We start from the raw sequence: 18,507 nt of genomic DNA on the forward strand, positions 1-18,507 counted from the left end.
ATGTGTGTGTGTGTGTGTGTAAGCACAATGCTGCAACATTTAATAATGTTTGATACCACAAGATAAACGGTACCTTCAGAATAGGGCTGAACGGAGGGAAGCGTATACAAACAAAAAGCACCATCATCCTCATGCGGCAAGTCATTACCGCTGCAATTCGTTACAGTCCGTGCGTGCAGGCGCATATTTGTCTCACCCCGCTCTGAGGGTGCATCAATTTATTATATTTAGTACAAAACATTGGCCAAAACCAAAAAACACACACACACCGTACATGAACGGCGCAAAATTTGGATTATGATTTGGAACGATAACCCGAGCGACAGCCCCGGTACACGGTAGTGAGCGAAGGGGGAGTAGTTCCCTGATGGAAAGATACGCAAACCCCTGCAAATACAAATCGTTCGATAACGAATTTTGACCTCAACAAAACGGTCCGCTCCGGCGGCTCTCCAGCAGCGAAGGGTAGATAAATGCATTTATTATAACACCATAATCGGGCGCATTATTTGTTTAGCACGATTGCCTCTTTTTCCCTTCCGCTGGGATGTGCTTCATTTTGTTCCGTATTTCCTGCTGCAAGAAGCCGAACCACACGGGGCCCTTTACAGTGAAAGATTTTTAATCTGACAGTGGAAAACGGATTTTGGCGGCAGCGGGAGAAGAAGAAAAAACCATCTCCCTACAGAACAGGAAAAAAAAGACTTATGACACGCAGAGAGGATCAACACGCGGGGGCAAGGAAGCATAATAAATTACACACGAAATCGGGGGGATGGGAAACCTTCAAATTCATTACATGTGGCTTTTCTTTTGCATTAATAAAAAAAGGGAAAGAGTGAAGAGCTCACTGAACCACGCAGAACCACGTGTTTGCGTGTGTGTGCAACGGAGCGCCCATCTGTGTGCGATGCAGCGATAGAATTAACGATGGGACGTCCCGGCATTACGTTGAGATATAGCTTTAGAGAAGGTTTAAAAAAGGCTTCTGGGAGGGTATAATTTAAAGGCTGAACATAACGCAAACTGGGTAGCTGTTTACTCGCTAAGAGATAAAACTGAAGCAAGGGGGAATGCGATCATCGACAGAATGTTGGGAGAGTGTTGGAAATTTAGCGTGACTGTCGAGGCTGTATTATCGCTTTGCTTGCAATGTTTGATAATCGGTTGGGAGTGAAGGAACAGCTACGTGTACGTGAGATGTACGGTTTCAAAAGACAATACAGCCGATAGCACGGTGTTGAAGATAAGATTTTGAGAGGAATGAGTATTTCCAACCAATTGTTTCTTGGGAGGACGGCTGTACTCGATGAATGTTTTTAGAAAATCATCACAAAACGTGTCCTAAGGTCATATGACATAATTTAACCGTATAGAGCTACTTTATATGTTAATCTTCCTCTTGTTTTAGTGTGAATTTGCGTGGTTTTTAACCAGATGTACATGGAATATATTCACAAATTTGGCATTCATTTATGCACGCAACCAACGAGAGGCCCTGCGGCTACGAAGTAAAAAGCCTTTCCAGCCGAAAACCCGACTGCCCCCGAACGTTCTACCGTGAGTAAATTAAAATACGCTTCGGGGTTGCATTCCGCGCAACGTGGCCACACCATTGTAATGCGTATAACGCGCACGCCTCTCCCCCACTCCAATTTGTCCTCTGTCTTCTTCGTGGCAACCTGTTGCTGCTGTGGCGCATCTTTCCGGTGCGGTGGTGAGTCACCGAAAAGGCGCAGCAGAACCGCCATAAACATACAACCAGAGAGGGGAAGTAGGTAGGCCAGCATTGATGAGACATGCAAATAGGAACGAAACGTGAGACACTGCAATTGCAGACAGGGATCGCACTTACCCGCAATCGTGAACCGGTCCATGTAGTTGATGAGGTTGACGAAGCACAGGACGCCTACCGTGAACCAAGCGTTCGCCCCGATCGAGCTGGTCGTCGTCGTCGTGACTGTGTCCGTGTCCTCGTCGTGCGGGTTCCCCCGCGCGACGCGCAGCTCGCCCTCGTCCATCGAGGACGTTACCGAGTCGGAGTCCGTCGGCATCAGGCGCTGCTGTGAGTTGGTGGCCGGGATTTTCCCCGCCGGATTAGACTGAATGCCACCGCTGGCCGGTGCTTTGCCCATGATGGCGGTTGCCGCACCAACGTTCCCACCACCGGCAGGCATACTGCTGCTGTCCGCGGTGCTGCTGTCCACGGGATCGATCGGAGGTTCCGACGCAACTTTGCTGTACCCTTGACTCGAAGGCATTCGAACGTGGAGCGCGCCTCACCTACCCTCGGTTTCTCTTCCCCTGCCTATCCCTAGCTAGCGCTACTGTTGCTTTACGATGGCGGCTACTCGGATCGGTGCCTTTTTCTTGTTCGCTTTCACACTGCTGCTCTCTTTTTTTGCCCACGTGTGTGTGGCGGTGGCGGCGGCGTGCGCGCTTGCGAGAGGAAAGTGATTATGTGGCAGACGTGTGTCAACGGTATCGTACGATTATTGTTACGCTGCGGCCACGCGAAACCGCGTCGGCACTTTCTTCCGTGGCAACGCGTCACAATGTAAACAACACACTACTACACACGCGAGCTATCAAAAAACGGTCTTGCACACACCGCGGGGCACGACGATGCGGGCAGCCGGAAAGATGGGGAAATTCTTTTCCACTTTCACCCTGCTGCTGACTATCACACCACACCGGGATCTTGCACAGATCCTCGACACTTGTAAAGGTTATTTTTACCCAACTAACACACAAAGATGTAAACACGCACACGCACGCACACGCAGAATCACTTTGCGAAAAATCAGGCCGATCTATGTCGCTCGCCGCACACTTGGATCGTGCATTACACAATTGATAGGCGGCGTTGTGTGTGTTTCACAACAATGGCGAACTTCTGTTATCTTCACGCCGTCTGTACGGTGATGATACTCCAGCGGATGCTTTAACTTTCGCGTCCGGTTGGTGTTTCTGCTTCTTGTTTGCACTCCGGAATGATCCGGCTCGGTGGCAGAATGAGATTTTCTATCGGAGCGTGTGGCACACGTCCTCTTGCCACGAGAGATAATTTTGGTCTAGTCTCGCCCAACCGGGGTCAGAGACAGGCCGGTTGATCGAAGCGACATGAACGACCGTTGGGGAACGCGTTTACACTGCCTCGTTGGGGTTTGCTTCGGTGCACACTGGGCACGGAAAACAGGTCGAAAAAGGACAAAAATAATCAAATCACTCAAATCAAATGATTTAACCGTTCGGAATCTTTTCTCCACATTAGCATTAAAGGCGAATTGAAAAGAACGAAGAAATGGTGCATTAAAAGAATCTGGTGACATATATACACAATCTAAGAAGAAATAATCATAGTTTTTAAATCTTTTTCAAAGTTCATTTTCCAGTGTGCACTGCTCGATAGGCTCATGCTGACTGCTCGAAAGCTCTAAATCATCTGATTTTGACAAGCCGGTGAACAGCTCGAAAGCTACAGCTTGGCATATTTGAATTTGTCGTTTGTTACATTTTTCCTCGGAATTTTAAAATTATCGAATAAGTTTCTGTTGAAACTTAATCACTGGAAAGTCTTTAATTAGTTCGTTTTCTAACAACAAGTAATAAAGGAAATATAAGTTATTTTATGCTCGATTATGTTATTAATTGATTATAATTTTCAATAATGCATTACATAAGATAGCAAAATGAAGTTGTCTGAAAGAAAAATTCGAACAAAGTGATGTAATTTGTACTACTCTTTTCTTTGGATAACTTTCTTATCTTTTGAATTCTTTATAAACCATCTTTTCCAATAAAAGGCATATAATACTCAGCAAGATCCCACACATGTATGCGTACCACAGCAACATCAGATCCTTTACTTTTACCACCTCGTTAGCAAACTTGTTCCGTTTATAAAGCCATGCAGGTGTCGATTTGTTTTTGTAATAATATTCATATATACCAGACTCAAAGACAGCCTGAGTGTAAAACAAAAACAGCTCACGAGCCTGCGGTCGAACTATAAAACCCATGGGGTACTCAAAAGCTTTCGCATTAGCGAATCGATACTTTTCAATTCGATACCGTATATAATCTTCCTTGCCATAGTCCTGCCTGACGTTTATTAAATTAGCCGCAATCCTTAAGCTCAAAAGTTCATTGTCGCGACCCATTTCAAAATTGCATCCCATACCAAGTTCGGGATACGTTCCATTCGGATATGTTTTAAAACCGAAGGACTTGGGTTCATCGTAATCTTCAAACACACACTGCTCACGAATCTCCTCCAGCGTGTTTATCTCAGGGCCGTACCGTACAATCGACATGAACGATATGATCAACGATTGGTAGGACGAGATGAGAACTATACCCATCAGGCAAAACATGGTGAGCAATCGGTTTTCAAACGTCCCTCCATAGGTCCGCGATGGACCTGCTAGACACGTCATGACCAGCTCCAGGACAATCTCCACAAAACGGCACCTACCAAGTATTTCGCCAAACTGTGAAATAGTTACCGCCATCGCCAGCACGAGCATCAGGTAGGTTATCCATACATATTTGTCGAATGGATCGATCAGTACGGACACGATCGGTTTAGGTTTGGCCCGCGGAACATTGATTGCTGTAAATGTAGTACCAAACGCAGGTATAGTCCAAATTGGGTACGCATAATCAAGCCCAAATGATGTATAAATATCGCAGGTAACTGAAAGGTTGGTTATTTGAATGGCCGTCGCATTTCTCTTGCTACACACCAGTTCCAAAAAGTACGCATCAAAGGTCATCACGGTACTTATTGGTTGATAGTTGTACATCGTTAGGTTATAGCCGTGCATATCTCGAGTCTCATCGGGAACCGTGATCTTGTATGGATCGATTGTAGTTGTCTGATTAGAATACTTATTCCAACGATAGATTGCTATTGTGTTGCTGTAATCATACACTACTTGATAGCCAAATCTCACAAGCTGCAGCAGGGTCTCATTTGCCGAAGCTTTAACTAGCTCATGTATCCGTTTTGGGTATAAGTAAATAGCTTTTACACTTTCTTGCAATGAATTTACCGTCTGCAATAGAAAAGGCACAAATAAGTATGAAGTTGTAAGCGTTGTAATTACTTTAGGGAAACAATGCGTACCTCAAAATCATTCAAACTATCCATAACGAGAAGGTTACAGCTGTAGAAAAAATCTTTGTCGGTAATGTTTTCTCGAACCGCTATCGAAATCGTTTTGGAGTAGGTAACCTCACTGATTATGTGTGGCAATACTACATCCACGACAATGTCATGACTTAACCATAAAATCACTAGATTACGATATTCAAGGACAGGACACACTTGTCGATGCAGCTCGAGCAATGTGTGCGCGTAAAAGTTGGCATTGATGTTAGGAGCAGTGAGAATAAAACATACCGATACTGGTACGACAACTAACACTCCAAAAACTTTCAGAACAGACATTACTCTTAGCATTGATACGGATTTTTATTGAAATTAAGATCGATCTGGAATAATAAACGGTAGTCTGTACGACGGTCGAAGATGACGATCAAACACGATCTTGGTATGAAATATCAGAACATGATATATTTCTATCTTTTTAAACAGAGCAAGGCAGTTAACATGGTTGTGTAGGACGTGTATTTCTATCAAAAATATAAAGCAGTTGTAAATCTTTAGAAGTACACTAATAATTGTGTTTAACAACACATCGGACACTGTCAACCACTGTCAAGAGTGGACTAGCGAATGTGTTTTGAAGAATGAACGTGAAGAATGCACTACTGCAGGACTTGCAGTTGTTCGCAGGTATACTGGAAATGAAATTATAATGCAAAACACTTAAAAATTGATGCATCAAGGAATATTCTACACATGCAAGCATATCAAATGGACCTGGAGTTCAAAGGGACGTTCAATATACAGGCATTAGTGCATAAGGTTAAAGGATAAACGTGATTTTGCCTATTAGTTGAGCGATTTCAAAATTTCCTGGATTATTAATAAAGATGATTATGATTAAAATTAACGCTTTCATCTTTCGATCTACGTTATACCTGGCAAACATCAACGTACGATGAAACCAATGTGATGGCATGGGTCAAGTTTTGAAACATACGGTAAGTGCCATCGAACATGTTTTCTATTTGCAACGTTACTTTCCCGAATTTTGTTTAAGCATTCTCAATAATAAGGTGTGTGATGTTAGACTAACTGAGTTGTACTATCAGAGTTGATAAACTATTAAAAATATATCTAAATTAAACTACAATTACATCGTTTACAGAGAACATTAAAATACTATCCTATAGATAAATAGAAGTAATATTAGATAAATAATCTAAATCTTTAATGTACTTTATTACTTACATGCTTACTTTCTTATGCTGTAGAGTGACCGGTTAGCAGCCAGCATCCTAGCGCGCATCTCAACTACCATGCTATTGCGTTGTAGACCTTTGGCCTCGCATGACACTATTTGCTAGTGGAGCATCTGTTCCTTAAACTGGTCTTTGAGTAATTCATAATTCAGTAATTCAAAGTACTGAGCCCAGCGCGAGAGGATCACTGGTTGGTTACTAACCAGATCTCCATCCCTGTTGCAATATCTATTGCTTGGTAAAACATTCGTGTCGGTCAATATGTTTCTCAGGTTTGCTTGAGTTCCTGCAGGTTTTGGAGCGGTGAACTCGTTTCTCTTCGCGTCTGAGCCTTGTATATTCTTCTACGCATGCCCACATTCTATGCTGTTGCTGCTTTGCTCGGTATGCATTGTTCTTACGTTCGGTCACTTGTTTGCATTCTTCGTCGATACAGCCAAATTTGGTGTTGCCACGACGTGGTGCGAGTATCTTTCATATTAATTTTGTTTATTATTTTTGGTTTTAGAGTGCTCCAACTCTCACTCGTAAATTCAGCCGTGTTTTTTGGTAGTAGCGACTCGTCTATAGCGGCTTTGAATGCCTGTTGAATAGTTTTGTCCCTTATAAAGTCCGTGTTGAGCCGAGGCTGCGTGTTATCTCCGCCTCCAATAGCCCGTGGGCAAGCGATATTACAACGTATCACTAAGCCACACAAGTAGTGGCCGGAATCGATGTTAGCTGCTCCATGTGTTCTGAAATCTAACGTCCAGTCGTCGGCGGCTTACTAACACGTGGTCGATCTGATTGTAAGTTTTTTTTCTCCAGGGACATCCACGTGATCTTGTAAATATCCTTGCGCGCAAATTTGGTACTTTCAACGATCAGATTGTTCTCCTGTTCTCCAGATTGTTTTAACTACCAATATCGTACCTGTGCTCATTAAAATTGTGACTTCTATCACTAACAAACCGATATATTGCTCGAAAGCTACGGGTTCACATATTTTTCTACATTTAACATTTTAGTTTTCTGACAGCATGAAATGCAGGACACATAAGTTATTTATTTTTAAGAATGCATTATAGCAAAATGTAGTTATCTTAAAGCCAAATTCAAACAAAGAAATATAACTTGATCTTCTCTTTACTCCTTTCTATTCCTTTCGATACCTTTTCTAACCTTTAAATTCTTTGTGAACCACCTTTTCCAATACAAGTGATGCAATACTCAGCAAGATCCCACACATGTATGCGTACCACAGCAACATCAGATCCTTTACTTTTACCACCTCGTTAGCAAACTTGTTCCGTTTATAAAGCCATGCAGGTGTCGATTTGTTTTTGTAATAATATTCATATATACCAGACTCAAAGATAGCCTGAGTGTAAAACAAAAACAGTTCACGAACCCGCGGAAGAACCACAAAACACATGGGATATTCAAAAAATCTAACATTAGCGAATCGATACTTTTCAATACGATACCGTATGTAATCTTCCTTGCCATAACCCTGCCTGACGGTTATTAAATTAGCCGTAATCATTATGGTCAGTGGTTCACTGTCGCGACTTATTTCAAAACTGCATCCCAGACCGTAACCCAGGAATGTTCCATTCGTATATGTTTTGAAGCCGAAGGATCTGGGATCATCGTAATCTTCAAACACACACTGCTCACGAATCTCCTCCAGCGTGTTTATCTCAGAGCCGTACCGTACTATCGACATGAACGATATGATCAACGATTGGTAGGACGAGATGAGAACTATACCCATCAGGCAAAACATGGTGAGCAATCGGTTTTCAAATGTTCCTCCATAGGTCCGCGATGGACCTGCTAGACACGTCATGACCAGCTCCAGGACAATCTCCACAAAACGGCACCTACCAAGTATTTCGCCAAACTGTGAAATAGTAACCGCCATCGCCAGCACGAGCATCAGGTAGGTTATCCATACATATTTGTCGAATGGATCGATCAGTACGGACACGATCGGCTTAGGTTTGGCCCGAGGAACATTGATTGCTGTAAATGTAGTGCCAAACGCAGGTATAATCCACTTATGGTCCATATAATTCAGCCCAAATGGTGTACAAATATCCCAGGGATGCGAAATGTTGGTTATGTGAATGGCAGTCGCATTTCTCTTGCTACACACCAGTTCCAAAAAGTACGCATCAAAGGTCATCACGGTACTTATTGGTTCATAGTCGTACATCGTTAGGTTATAGCCGTGCATATCTCGAGTCTCATCGGGAACCGCGATCTTGTTGGGATCGATTGTAGTTGTCTGATTAGAATACTTATTCCGACGAGAGATTGCTATTGTGTTGCTGTGATCATACACTACTTGATAGCCAAATCTCACAAGCTGCAGAAGGGTCTCATTTGCCGAAGCTTTAATTAGCTCATGTATCAGTTTTGGGTAGAAGTGAATAACTTTTACACTTTCTTGCAATGAATTAACGATCTGCAATGGAAAAGGCACAAATTAGTATGAAGTAGCATGCGTTGCAATTACTTAATTAGGGAAACAATGCGTACCTCAAAATCATTCAAACTATCGATCAGGAGCAGATTACAGCTATGGTAAATATCGTCGTTTGTGATGTTTAATATAACCACTCTCGAAACCGTTTTCGTGTAGGTATCCTCATTGATTATGTGTGGCAATACTGCATCCATGACAGTGTCATGGCTTAACCATAAAATCACCAGATTACGATATTTAGCGACAGGACACACTTGTCGATGCAGCTCGAGCAATGTGTGCGCGTAAAAGGTGGCATTGATGTTAGAAACGGGGAGATAAAAACACAGCGACACTGGTACGATAACTAACACTCCAAAAACTTTCAGAACAGACATTATTCTAAGCATTGGTACGGATTTTTATTGAAATTAAGAACGATCTGGAGTAATAGACAGCAGTCTGTACGACGGTCGAAGATGACGATCATACACGATCTAAATTTCAATGAAAAATCAAAATTAGCTATACATTCTTTGAAGGACATAAAAAATTGTGTTTAAAAATACATCAGATATTGTCAACCACTGTCCAGTGTGAACTAGCGAATGTGTTTTGCACTACTGCAGGACTTGCAGTTGTTCGCAGGTGTACTGGAAATGAAATTATAATGCAAAACACTTAAAAATTGATGCATCTAGGAATACTCTACACATGCAAGCATATCAAATGGACCTGGAGTTCCAATGTACGTTCATTATACAGGTATTCCCCGATATACGCTTGTTCGAAGATTTCGGACAAATTATAGCTTATCTTCGTATAATTTTGCTTGAAATTGTAAGTTTTTAGCCACTAAATTAGTTATTCGATCTGATTTCAACTGAAGCTTACAATTTTTTACCTTCTGAAATGGTTTTAAAAATTCGAGAAAAAGGGAAATTATTTAATAAACATATTTAGGAATTGACATTGACATGTGTCAAATCAGTACAATTTGCTCAAGGTGGAGTAAAAATATCAGCTGGTGGACTCCAGAGCATTTTGACAATTCGTCACTTGACGTAAGGTCCCCATGCACGTAGTAACAAAGAAACCTGTTCTATTTGCAATGATTTGTCTGCGGATACCAGCAGATAATGGTTTAAAAATGGCATAAAGTCCCTCAACTATGGCGACCCCTTTTCTACCACCTGATATTTTTAATCCACCTTGAATTTGCTCGAAAAACTGTCACATTTAGAAAATAGCGTACAGGAAAATCGCGTATAACGAGTATGGCGTATATCGGGGAACACCTGTACATGCATTAGTGCATAAGGTTAAAGGATGAACATGATTATGTCTATTAGTTGATTGATTTCACAAATTTCAAATTTTAATAAAAGTCGTAGGTGTTCCTAGATTATAATATCACAAGATATAAGATGATTATGATGAAAAGTTACGCTAAAGTCTTTTGATCTACGTTATCAATCTTAGAACGTACGATGAGACCAATGTGATTGCATGAGTCAGGTTTTGAAACATATACTAAGAGTTATCGAACGAGTTAACCTAACGCACTAATGCATGTATAATGAACGTGCATTTTCTATTTGCAACGTTACACTCCCGAATTTTATTATAGCATTCTCAATACTAAGGTTTGTGATGTTGAGCTTATTTGTCGAGGTGTACTATCAGAGTTGTTGAACCTTAAAATTGACATAGAAAAGAAGGGCTATTTCATTGAAATAAGAAGCTAATCCTTAATATACTAACGTACACGAAAATATTTAATTCGTCTAAGTAAAATATCATCGAATAAAGCTCTTCCGGGGGTGATGTGTCGATCATCCTTACCTTATTCTTACATATAATAAGGAGCATGGTCATGATCGTTGGCTCGTCCAAGTCATCATAGTTGAATTACTGTCGCATTGTTCTGCCGTAACACATTTGTTCACTACAATATCTCTGTTTATTATAATAAAGTTTGATAAATGTTGGGTTTGATTTCCAGTTCCCGTTTTCTCTACTCCTTCTGCTGACTCATGTGTCTCTTCATCCTGGGAATGGGTTCATGTGTTTGTGTATGTGTGTGTGTCTGTGTGAGTGTGTAAGATCGCAGCTTTGTAGCGAGCCATTATTTTCGAGGGGGGGGAAATATTACACAGTACATGGCGACGCGGCTGCAATATGCTACAATGCACTTTACATGTTTTGTGTTAGCGGTCGTTAGCGCTCATCTCGGGATCTCTTCTCTTCTCCCTTCTGACCCCTCTCGATCCCCTCCCTCTCCGTGCCGGAGAGTTTTCCGCTCTTTTTGTCTTTATGTCGTTTGTCTTAGAGTGTCCTATGGGTATGGGTTATCTAGGTATGGTTTGCATGCGTCTGTATCTGGCGCTTCCGATGCAACTCGGCTGCTGGCCGCAGCGCCCATCCGCATGACTAATCGTAATAATGTATCACATTTTGATAATGACGAAACGAATGGTTAAAACGAAACAGAAACCCTCACACCGGTCCGGTCGGGCGTTTGTGTCGGGTGTGAGTGTTAAGTATATAATTGAATACTATCGATTAACACTACTGCTACTGTTGCTGCTTCTGCTTTTGCTGCTGCTGCTGCTACGGTTTGCGTCAATAGTTTACAGCTTGCGCACGCTGCTTTCGCTTCAGGCTTTAAATTATTATGTTTTATTTCATCATTTTTTTTCTAATTGTGTCGTGTTTAGGCGCCGATCCGGTTAGTAAGAATACATCTGCACGTCCGCTTCTTGACAATGCTTTCTTTAAAATTTATTGTTTTATTTTGCTGCACATGCTGCTTGCTAACTTGAATGAATGTGCCGAAACGACTACTACTGCACCTCTGATTAGTAGTTAGTGATCACCCGCGCCTAAATTGCCAAAAATGAACGCACTAATGGAAGCAGCTTATAACTTTAGCTCTCGCTCTTGCTCTCTCTCTCTCTCTCCCTCTCTCTCTCTCTCTTTCTCTCTCTTACTTTTTAATAAAGTTTTTATCTACGCTTTAACTTTTCTGCTAAATTTGCTCTCCGATCGGCTCTCTAACGCGTCACTCGATTTATACGCTTAGCTAAGATGTTTTCCTATGTACACACCTCTGGGCTACTGTGGAAAGATGTCACCGTTTTATACATTTGCGCTATGATATATGTTTCTTAGTTAACTAGCCTTGGCAATAATAATGAATAGTTGTGCTAGATTCGTTTCGCTATAATATCTGCACTTAATTTGCTAGCTTACGGCTTGCTGTTTGCAAATCGGCCTCTACCACTAACAATAAACCTCACTCAAAACAGGGAAGTAAATGTGATAAAATTCTCTTCTACACTGCTTATAGTAACTATGAATTTCGAAATGACCACTCAATAATAAGCATTCTAAGCATAGGAAATGAGCAAAATTAAGGTAAAATTTACACGAAAGCAGTCCATACTTAAAATTGTTCTTTTTGTTCAATTTAGTGATGAAGTTCTGTACTCTTTATCTATATTTTCATACATTTTTGTAAAAAAAAGAGTTATTTTCTTTCTAAGTTAGTGCGATATTTGTGTTCTCTCTAAGCCTGTATGACCACTTTCTAAGCATAGAAATTGTGTGTGTGAGTGTGTGTTTTTCTTAAATACTCTGCACCTAAAAACTCATACCTTCCATTTGTTAGTTTACACCTTACATACATAGAACATGTTCGCAGTGGAGTGTACAGCTGTGCTTTAATTGTGTATAGGGTTAATAGTTTTATCTCTTTTGGTTTGTTTCTGTTTTTCCTCTTCTATAGTTTGGGTTTAAATAACATCGTCTCTCCGATCGCTAGCATCATTGTTTATGGTTATTTAGTTCATTTCTTACACTTAAGTTCATGTAAAGCTCTTGTACCATTTTCTGTGATCCCTTTATTTTTTATGTAAAGTTATCATGTATTTTCAAATTGGTTTTGTAAAGTAAAGTAAAAATTGAAAGATAGGAACGTGTTAATGTATGTGTGTGTGAGAGAGAGAAAAGAATGTTAAATCAGTAATAAACAAATAAGTAATAAACTTGAAACTGAAAATCATTAAGGGCGTTGAAATGTAAAGTAAAAAAAAAATATGAAGTAGTAAAATGATACGATATTTGAATTACTTTGAATGACTGTAGTTACTAAAGCGTTCTTAAAGCAAAACATAAAAAAATAAAACAAAGTGAAAGAACATATCAAAGAACGTGAAAGCTGTATTATTGGTTAATCTAATCATGAATGTAATAAAAACTAAACTTGATAATTCGTCTGTTGATGTTAAGGGACACATATAATAATGTTTGTGGAACGAAAAAAAGTTTTGTTTCAAGTAAATGTTGGCTCAACTACAATTAATACGTTCGATGAGAACCTTCTCGCTTTCTACTTCCCACTATTCCAACCATCGATCTTACCTTCTTCCCTATGTTTTTATTTCTTTATATTTAGTTTTATAGATAGTTTTTTTTTGTGTGTCTGCCATTTCTGCTTGCTCGCGCAGGCAGAAGTTACGATATAATTACATATGTGTACTATGGGAATCAATATTCAGCATCGAAATATGTTAAATTTGCTCTCTATGTGATAAAACCAGGTGACTTTAAGTACCACCAAATCCGACTACTGCACTGGTCGGGTAGCCGGGTAGCACGGTTGTAGGAACTTTGACAACTGAACAGACCTGGAAACGTAAGGGACGGTTTAGTCAAACGGCTTGGCGCCTGCTTTCAAATAGTGTCTGTGTTGTTTTCGAACAAAGCAAATTCCTAGTCTTTTTAGTGTGTGCTTCTTCTATTTGCGTTGCTTACACTCTAACACCATTCAACTGGTAAAAGGAAACAACCAAAACAGGGAAACCCTATACGAAGCTAACAGCCAAACGACTACCTGCATCCATACTCCATGCATCCATCATGCACTATGATAAACGATTATGAACTTATCGAGACAACGATGTTGCTTTTATGTTGCTATACATTCGCAGTGGTAGAGGTTTTAGTGCATTCGGGATGAGGGACTGGTTTACAGCAGCATTATGCTTTTTTTACTATTTATTATCATTTTCTAGGAGTTATAACGGGTATTTCTCTTACCGGTGAGCAAACACCGTTCGCTATGTACAGGGTTGCTGAAACTTTGCATTAAAACTGTGTTTCCTTTTTGATTAGTGAAATTTACAACGTTTTATCCGTCTCTTGGTTGAGTTTTTGCATCGCTCGCTATATGTACAGGTTGAACAGTCTTACATCACTAGTGTATCCGTGAGCGCCGTGATCGATTGAAGGAAGAAGTTTACGTTGCACTCCACTGATTGCAAAGTGAAGTAAAGTAAGGTGGAGGAAAGAAGATGAAACAATGCTAGAGAATAAAGAAATGATAACAAAACGAAGACAAATCACCACAGATTCGGGCAGATGAATACAAAAGACATGCAGTAAACATAGTAAAGAATCAGTAAAATTCATTAGAAAGAAAGAATTTTGCACAAGGAGAGGAAAAAATGTAAAAAATATAAAACAAAAACAATTTAAACAAAACTATATGGATAAAGCAAAAACACCAAACTGAACTATAATTAAAACAATAAGAAAAACGTGATATTTGAACTTTTATTCATAAACTATACAAAAAATACGTCGATTGAAAAAAAAAAGTCGAGAATAAAACAATACAAAAATTCTTGCAAACAGGAGGGAGCAAAATATCATCAGTTGCCAACGATAACTGAGTCTACATAACATTGATCTAGGTGAAACTCTTAATCCCGGCTAAATCTTACCACATACTAACCTTACCACACTAACTAAACCTAGCGTAATCTTATCAATAACTATCTGTATGCTCGCTCGACTGAAGCAGCGCATATTTGCTATATTACTCCATCTTCATTAGCCTTCGAACGGACGAGCTGTCGTGGGGCTCCCATTTCACCTTCGTACGTACCTTGTCCGTTCTCTTGTTTTTGTTTGTAATATCACGAGTGTATTTTGATGGCATTTGGGGTTCAGCATTTACTTGCATTTACTTGTTTGTTTTTGTTGTTTTTGTGCTACTTTTGTATGCGTTTTGATTACCTTTCATATACACTTACCAAGCCAACCGGCCAAGTGTGCGATTATATATTTCTCCCTTGTTTGTTGGTTTGATTTTGTCCATCCAAACCCCCTACAGACAGGGTACAGTACTGCGAGCAGTTACTTAAGCCATTTGAAGAATAGTAACCTTCACCTGTCGGTTTTAGTGGTTTTTTTTGTTTGTTTGTTTTGCTTTGTTTTGGGGCTAATAAGTTTTGAATCAGTGAAAGTGTCTACAACAGAATATAAATATTATTTGTTCGTTTTGTGGCTGTTTTGTTGCAAGCATTACGCGCTTCGCACTACTTTCGTTTCGTTATTGTCTGCACTTGTTCGGAGTGATGTGCGTTTTCTTGTTTATACTTTCTTTATGCTTTCATTTTTTGTTCTGTTTTTTTCGCTCTCTCTTTCTTTATCATTCGCATTGCTCTAGTGTGCTGTTTTGTTTCATAGGTTCAATAGTTTGGGGCTTTAATCTCTACATTTATCTTTTTTTATTTTCTTCTTCCTTCTACCTTCTTTACTATCGAGCATTAGATTACTTAGAGTTAAGATGTTTTTTAAACTTCCATTTCCATAATGTGTGTAATGTGGTTGTCTTTTTTCGTGTAGTTTCGCATTTGTTATCTAAGTCTTTGCTAAAATGAACAACAAACCCCACCAGGTTAGAAATATGTTTTACATAGGCGAAGTTTACTAGCCCTGGTGGCTGACGGTTTGCCGTTGAAAGTAAAATACTTGTTTGTTTGTTTGTTTGTTTGTTTATGTTTTGCGCTTGAAACAACTTTCATGAAATCATCATTGCTACCCTTAAACCTATATTATATACTGTGTTCTTTTAGCATGCCACCTGAACCCTGCTGGATGATTACAACGGCAGAACGAACTGAAGCCGAACCGCAGACATGCTAGTACGTTAGTATGTGTCATGTGTGCTTTGTCATTATGTTGTTGTGCTGTGCGCGAGTTGAGTTGTGTTGCCGTTTCGTTGACCACCCATCGCCTGTTGGTCACTTACTCATTTCTAAGATTAATAATTGACATTTTGTTCTTTTGTGTTCCAATATCAATACCACCCATCCGCACGTGAACGGAAGCAGTGTGCCTCTATGGTTCGCGCTCGCAACTCGCAAAATGTGTTTGATCGACTTTTGCTGCTGCACGCATTGAAATCTTTCACCCGCAGTGGTGCAGCTCCTGGTGGGTTGCCGTCTGCTGTTCGACCGTTGCCCACTGCTTAATCTTAATGCTATTGAAATCCGTTTTTGGCCATTTAATAGTGTGTTTATGTGTGTGTGTTTGTTTGTGCTACGTTGTTTTACTAGTATCTTATCTGATTTTGTTTTCATCGCGTTTGAGTTCGATTCATTTACTGCGCTGCCTTTTAATTTGTTGTTTGCTCTACTGAATCTTAACCGCTGCTCTTAACAAACTCACCGGTTCACTCTAAACTCTAGTAGGAATTAAAGATAAGGTATAGAAAAAATGCCTATCATTAAAACTGTAACTGTAATGTTTTGCTTGCTCTCATTTTTCTGTTTTCTTTACTCATTTTTGCTATAATTCTACGGCTTCAGCCAGTCGCTCTAACAGCATTGGTGCGTGGTGTTAAATACTAAACGGAATAAATTTCAAACGCTGCTGGCTCATATCTGTTTGCGAGAAAGGATTAAGCTTTTTATTTAATGGGCCAAATGATGTTGTGGACATTTTTGGGGCTGAGTTGATATATTTTACAAGCACTCGAATGTAACGCGTCAGATCGTACAAGTGAAACTGAAGCAAAGAAAGGGTTCAGACGAGTGGCGTTTGGTTCACACTCAGAGCAGCTCACCATTGATCGATAATTATCATTTAGCTCGTGTAAATATTTTTTCATTATTTATTTTCTTATTTAGCATTTCGCTCCTTACACACCATCCAGTGATAATGGTTCGAGATGTAAAGGCTCCAGAAATAACAGGGCAATAAAGAATAGAAGATGTAACTAGTAAAACTAAGCAACGGATTTAGTGTTTGCACTAAAGCGTAAGCGTAGCACCGTTTGGGCGAGCTGGGAACGAGGGACGATCGTTTCGGCAGACAGTGCCTCTCTCTACCCGATCTAGAGAGCAATTTTGGGCCCATTTGGGAGCAATGAAGATGAGTGAGTATGCACACTTCCGGTGCTACAGAATCTGATCTGAACAAGAAAATTAACAGCTGCACGCTTGCTGCCAACTCGTTTGCATGATTTGCTAGCTTTGAACGGGCGCGCTAGAGAGAAGGTGTGTGTGTGTGAGAGAGAGACAGAGAGCGAGAAATTGGCTACGACTATTCAACAGTACACTATTAACAGACAACAAGGGCCGTCTTCTAGGAAGGACAATTGGAGGCAAACGAAATCAGGTCTCTAAGAAGTGATTTTTTTTTGTTTTGTGCGTGTTCGTGTTGGTACGTCGGTTCCGTTGCAACGGGTAGCCGAGGGTTTTAGCAGCCATTTCTGCTCACAGCAGCAAGCATCGAAACAATAACCCCCGGGAGGGTAGGCGTTGCTGCTTTACGATGAGTGGTGAGTAGCCCACTCGATTGGGATGGTGCTCTACGAGTAGGCTCGTAAGCGATGCAGATTGGTAGACGGGGTGGCGTGCTGGCGGTGTGACGAGACGGAGGGCACGGAAAACGAAACCGCTGGAAGGAGGTGCGCTGCGTGGAGGTGCAGCCATGACTGGCCACTGGGGATGGTTTCAGCCATTCTCATGTATCGTCCGAACCGTTGCTCGCTCGTTCCGGCTTCAGCGAGTCCATCGCACCGCTTGGCCCGGTGATGGCAAGCATCTGTTGCTGCTGCTGCTGCTGTTGGTGCTGTTCGCCCTCATTGTTGTTGGCGGCGACCTGCTTGGAGCGGCGGTACTCTTCACTGTCCATGCGATTTAGCTCGAATGCCGAGCTGACCTGTGCGGCGATGCGAAAGAAAAGGCAACACAATGTTTGAGTAATGCGTGTGGCACGGTTGTAGCTCAGACGGTGAGGTTCTTTACGTGTGTATCTTTACGATGAGGAACACAACATTTGCTACTGGAGGTTAATGCTTGTGTAGTAATACAGGTAAAAATACAAATTTGCGGGTAAATGGTGGCATTTTTGAACCTCAAAAATGGCTGTGATTGTAGTCTTATGTTGCACTTAGATATTTACACCCATCCTGAGCTCTCAAAAACCCATGAAAATGAATCCCTGTGAATAGTGTAGGACACTGATACATCATGGAGCATCAACCAAAAGTGGCTGAACGGTTCAGAATCGGTTGCAATGGGTGCTGGAGGCATGCGTTACAGGACAAAAGGTGATTCACTTCTAAAAGGATCTCTTACATCAAACTCTTCCAAACACGTACCATTGTGGGAAGACGATTGAGAAAAAGCCGACGATTTGACCGCATCGATCGTTGCATAGAGAAGAGCAATTAGTAAGCAACATATACCGAAGTACATAAAATGAATAAAAAACAAAAATCTTTCTTCAGGATCTATATGTAAATATCAGTTGAAACGTTTGCTGCAATTTTGATGTTTTTTAAATACTTTTGGGGCGATTTTTATAAAGATCAGGGTGAA

The 18,507-nt window shown here is 40.7% G+C and overlaps 2 protein-coding genes across 19 annotated transcripts in view; both read right to left on the reverse strand.

Moving 5' to 3' along the window:
- The window catches only part of LOC120948446 (protein spinster), a 38,156-nt gene extending 35,063 nt beyond the window's left edge, over positions 1-3,093 (reverse strand). Inside the window, exon 1 of one of the 3 annotated variants that reach the window (XM_040364772.2) lies at positions 1,856-3,091. In XM_040364772.2, coding sequence (XP_040220706.2) covers positions 1,856-2,261 — 406 coding nt within the window. In that variant the 5' untranslated portion in view covers positions 2,262-3,091. Of the gene's footprint in view, positions 1-1,855 lie in introns of all 3 variants that reach the window. The other 2 variants (XM_040364771.2, XM_040364770.2) reach the window with 2 other exon arrangements.
- An 11,335-nt stretch (positions 3,094-14,428) lies between these two features.
- LOC120950889 (potassium voltage-gated channel subfamily KQT member 1-like) overlaps positions 14,429-18,507 on the reverse strand; it is a 162,571-nt gene continuing 158,492 nt past the window's right edge. For all 16 annotated transcript variants that reach the window (XM_040369304.2, XM_040369303.2, XM_040369285.2 and 13 more), the window contains one exon: positions 14,429-17,845. In XM_040369304.2, the coding sequence (XP_040225238.2) occupies positions 17,648-17,845 (198 nt within the window). In that variant the 3' untranslated portion in view covers positions 14,429-17,647. The remainder of the gene's footprint in view (positions 17,846-18,507) is intronic.

Source organism: Anopheles coluzzii, chromosome 2 (assembly GCF_943734685.1).
Source record: "Anopheles coluzzii chromosome 2, AcolN3, whole genome shotgun sequence".
Taxonomy (NCBI): Eukaryota; Metazoa; Arthropoda; class Insecta; order Diptera; family Culicidae; genus Anopheles; species Anopheles coluzzii.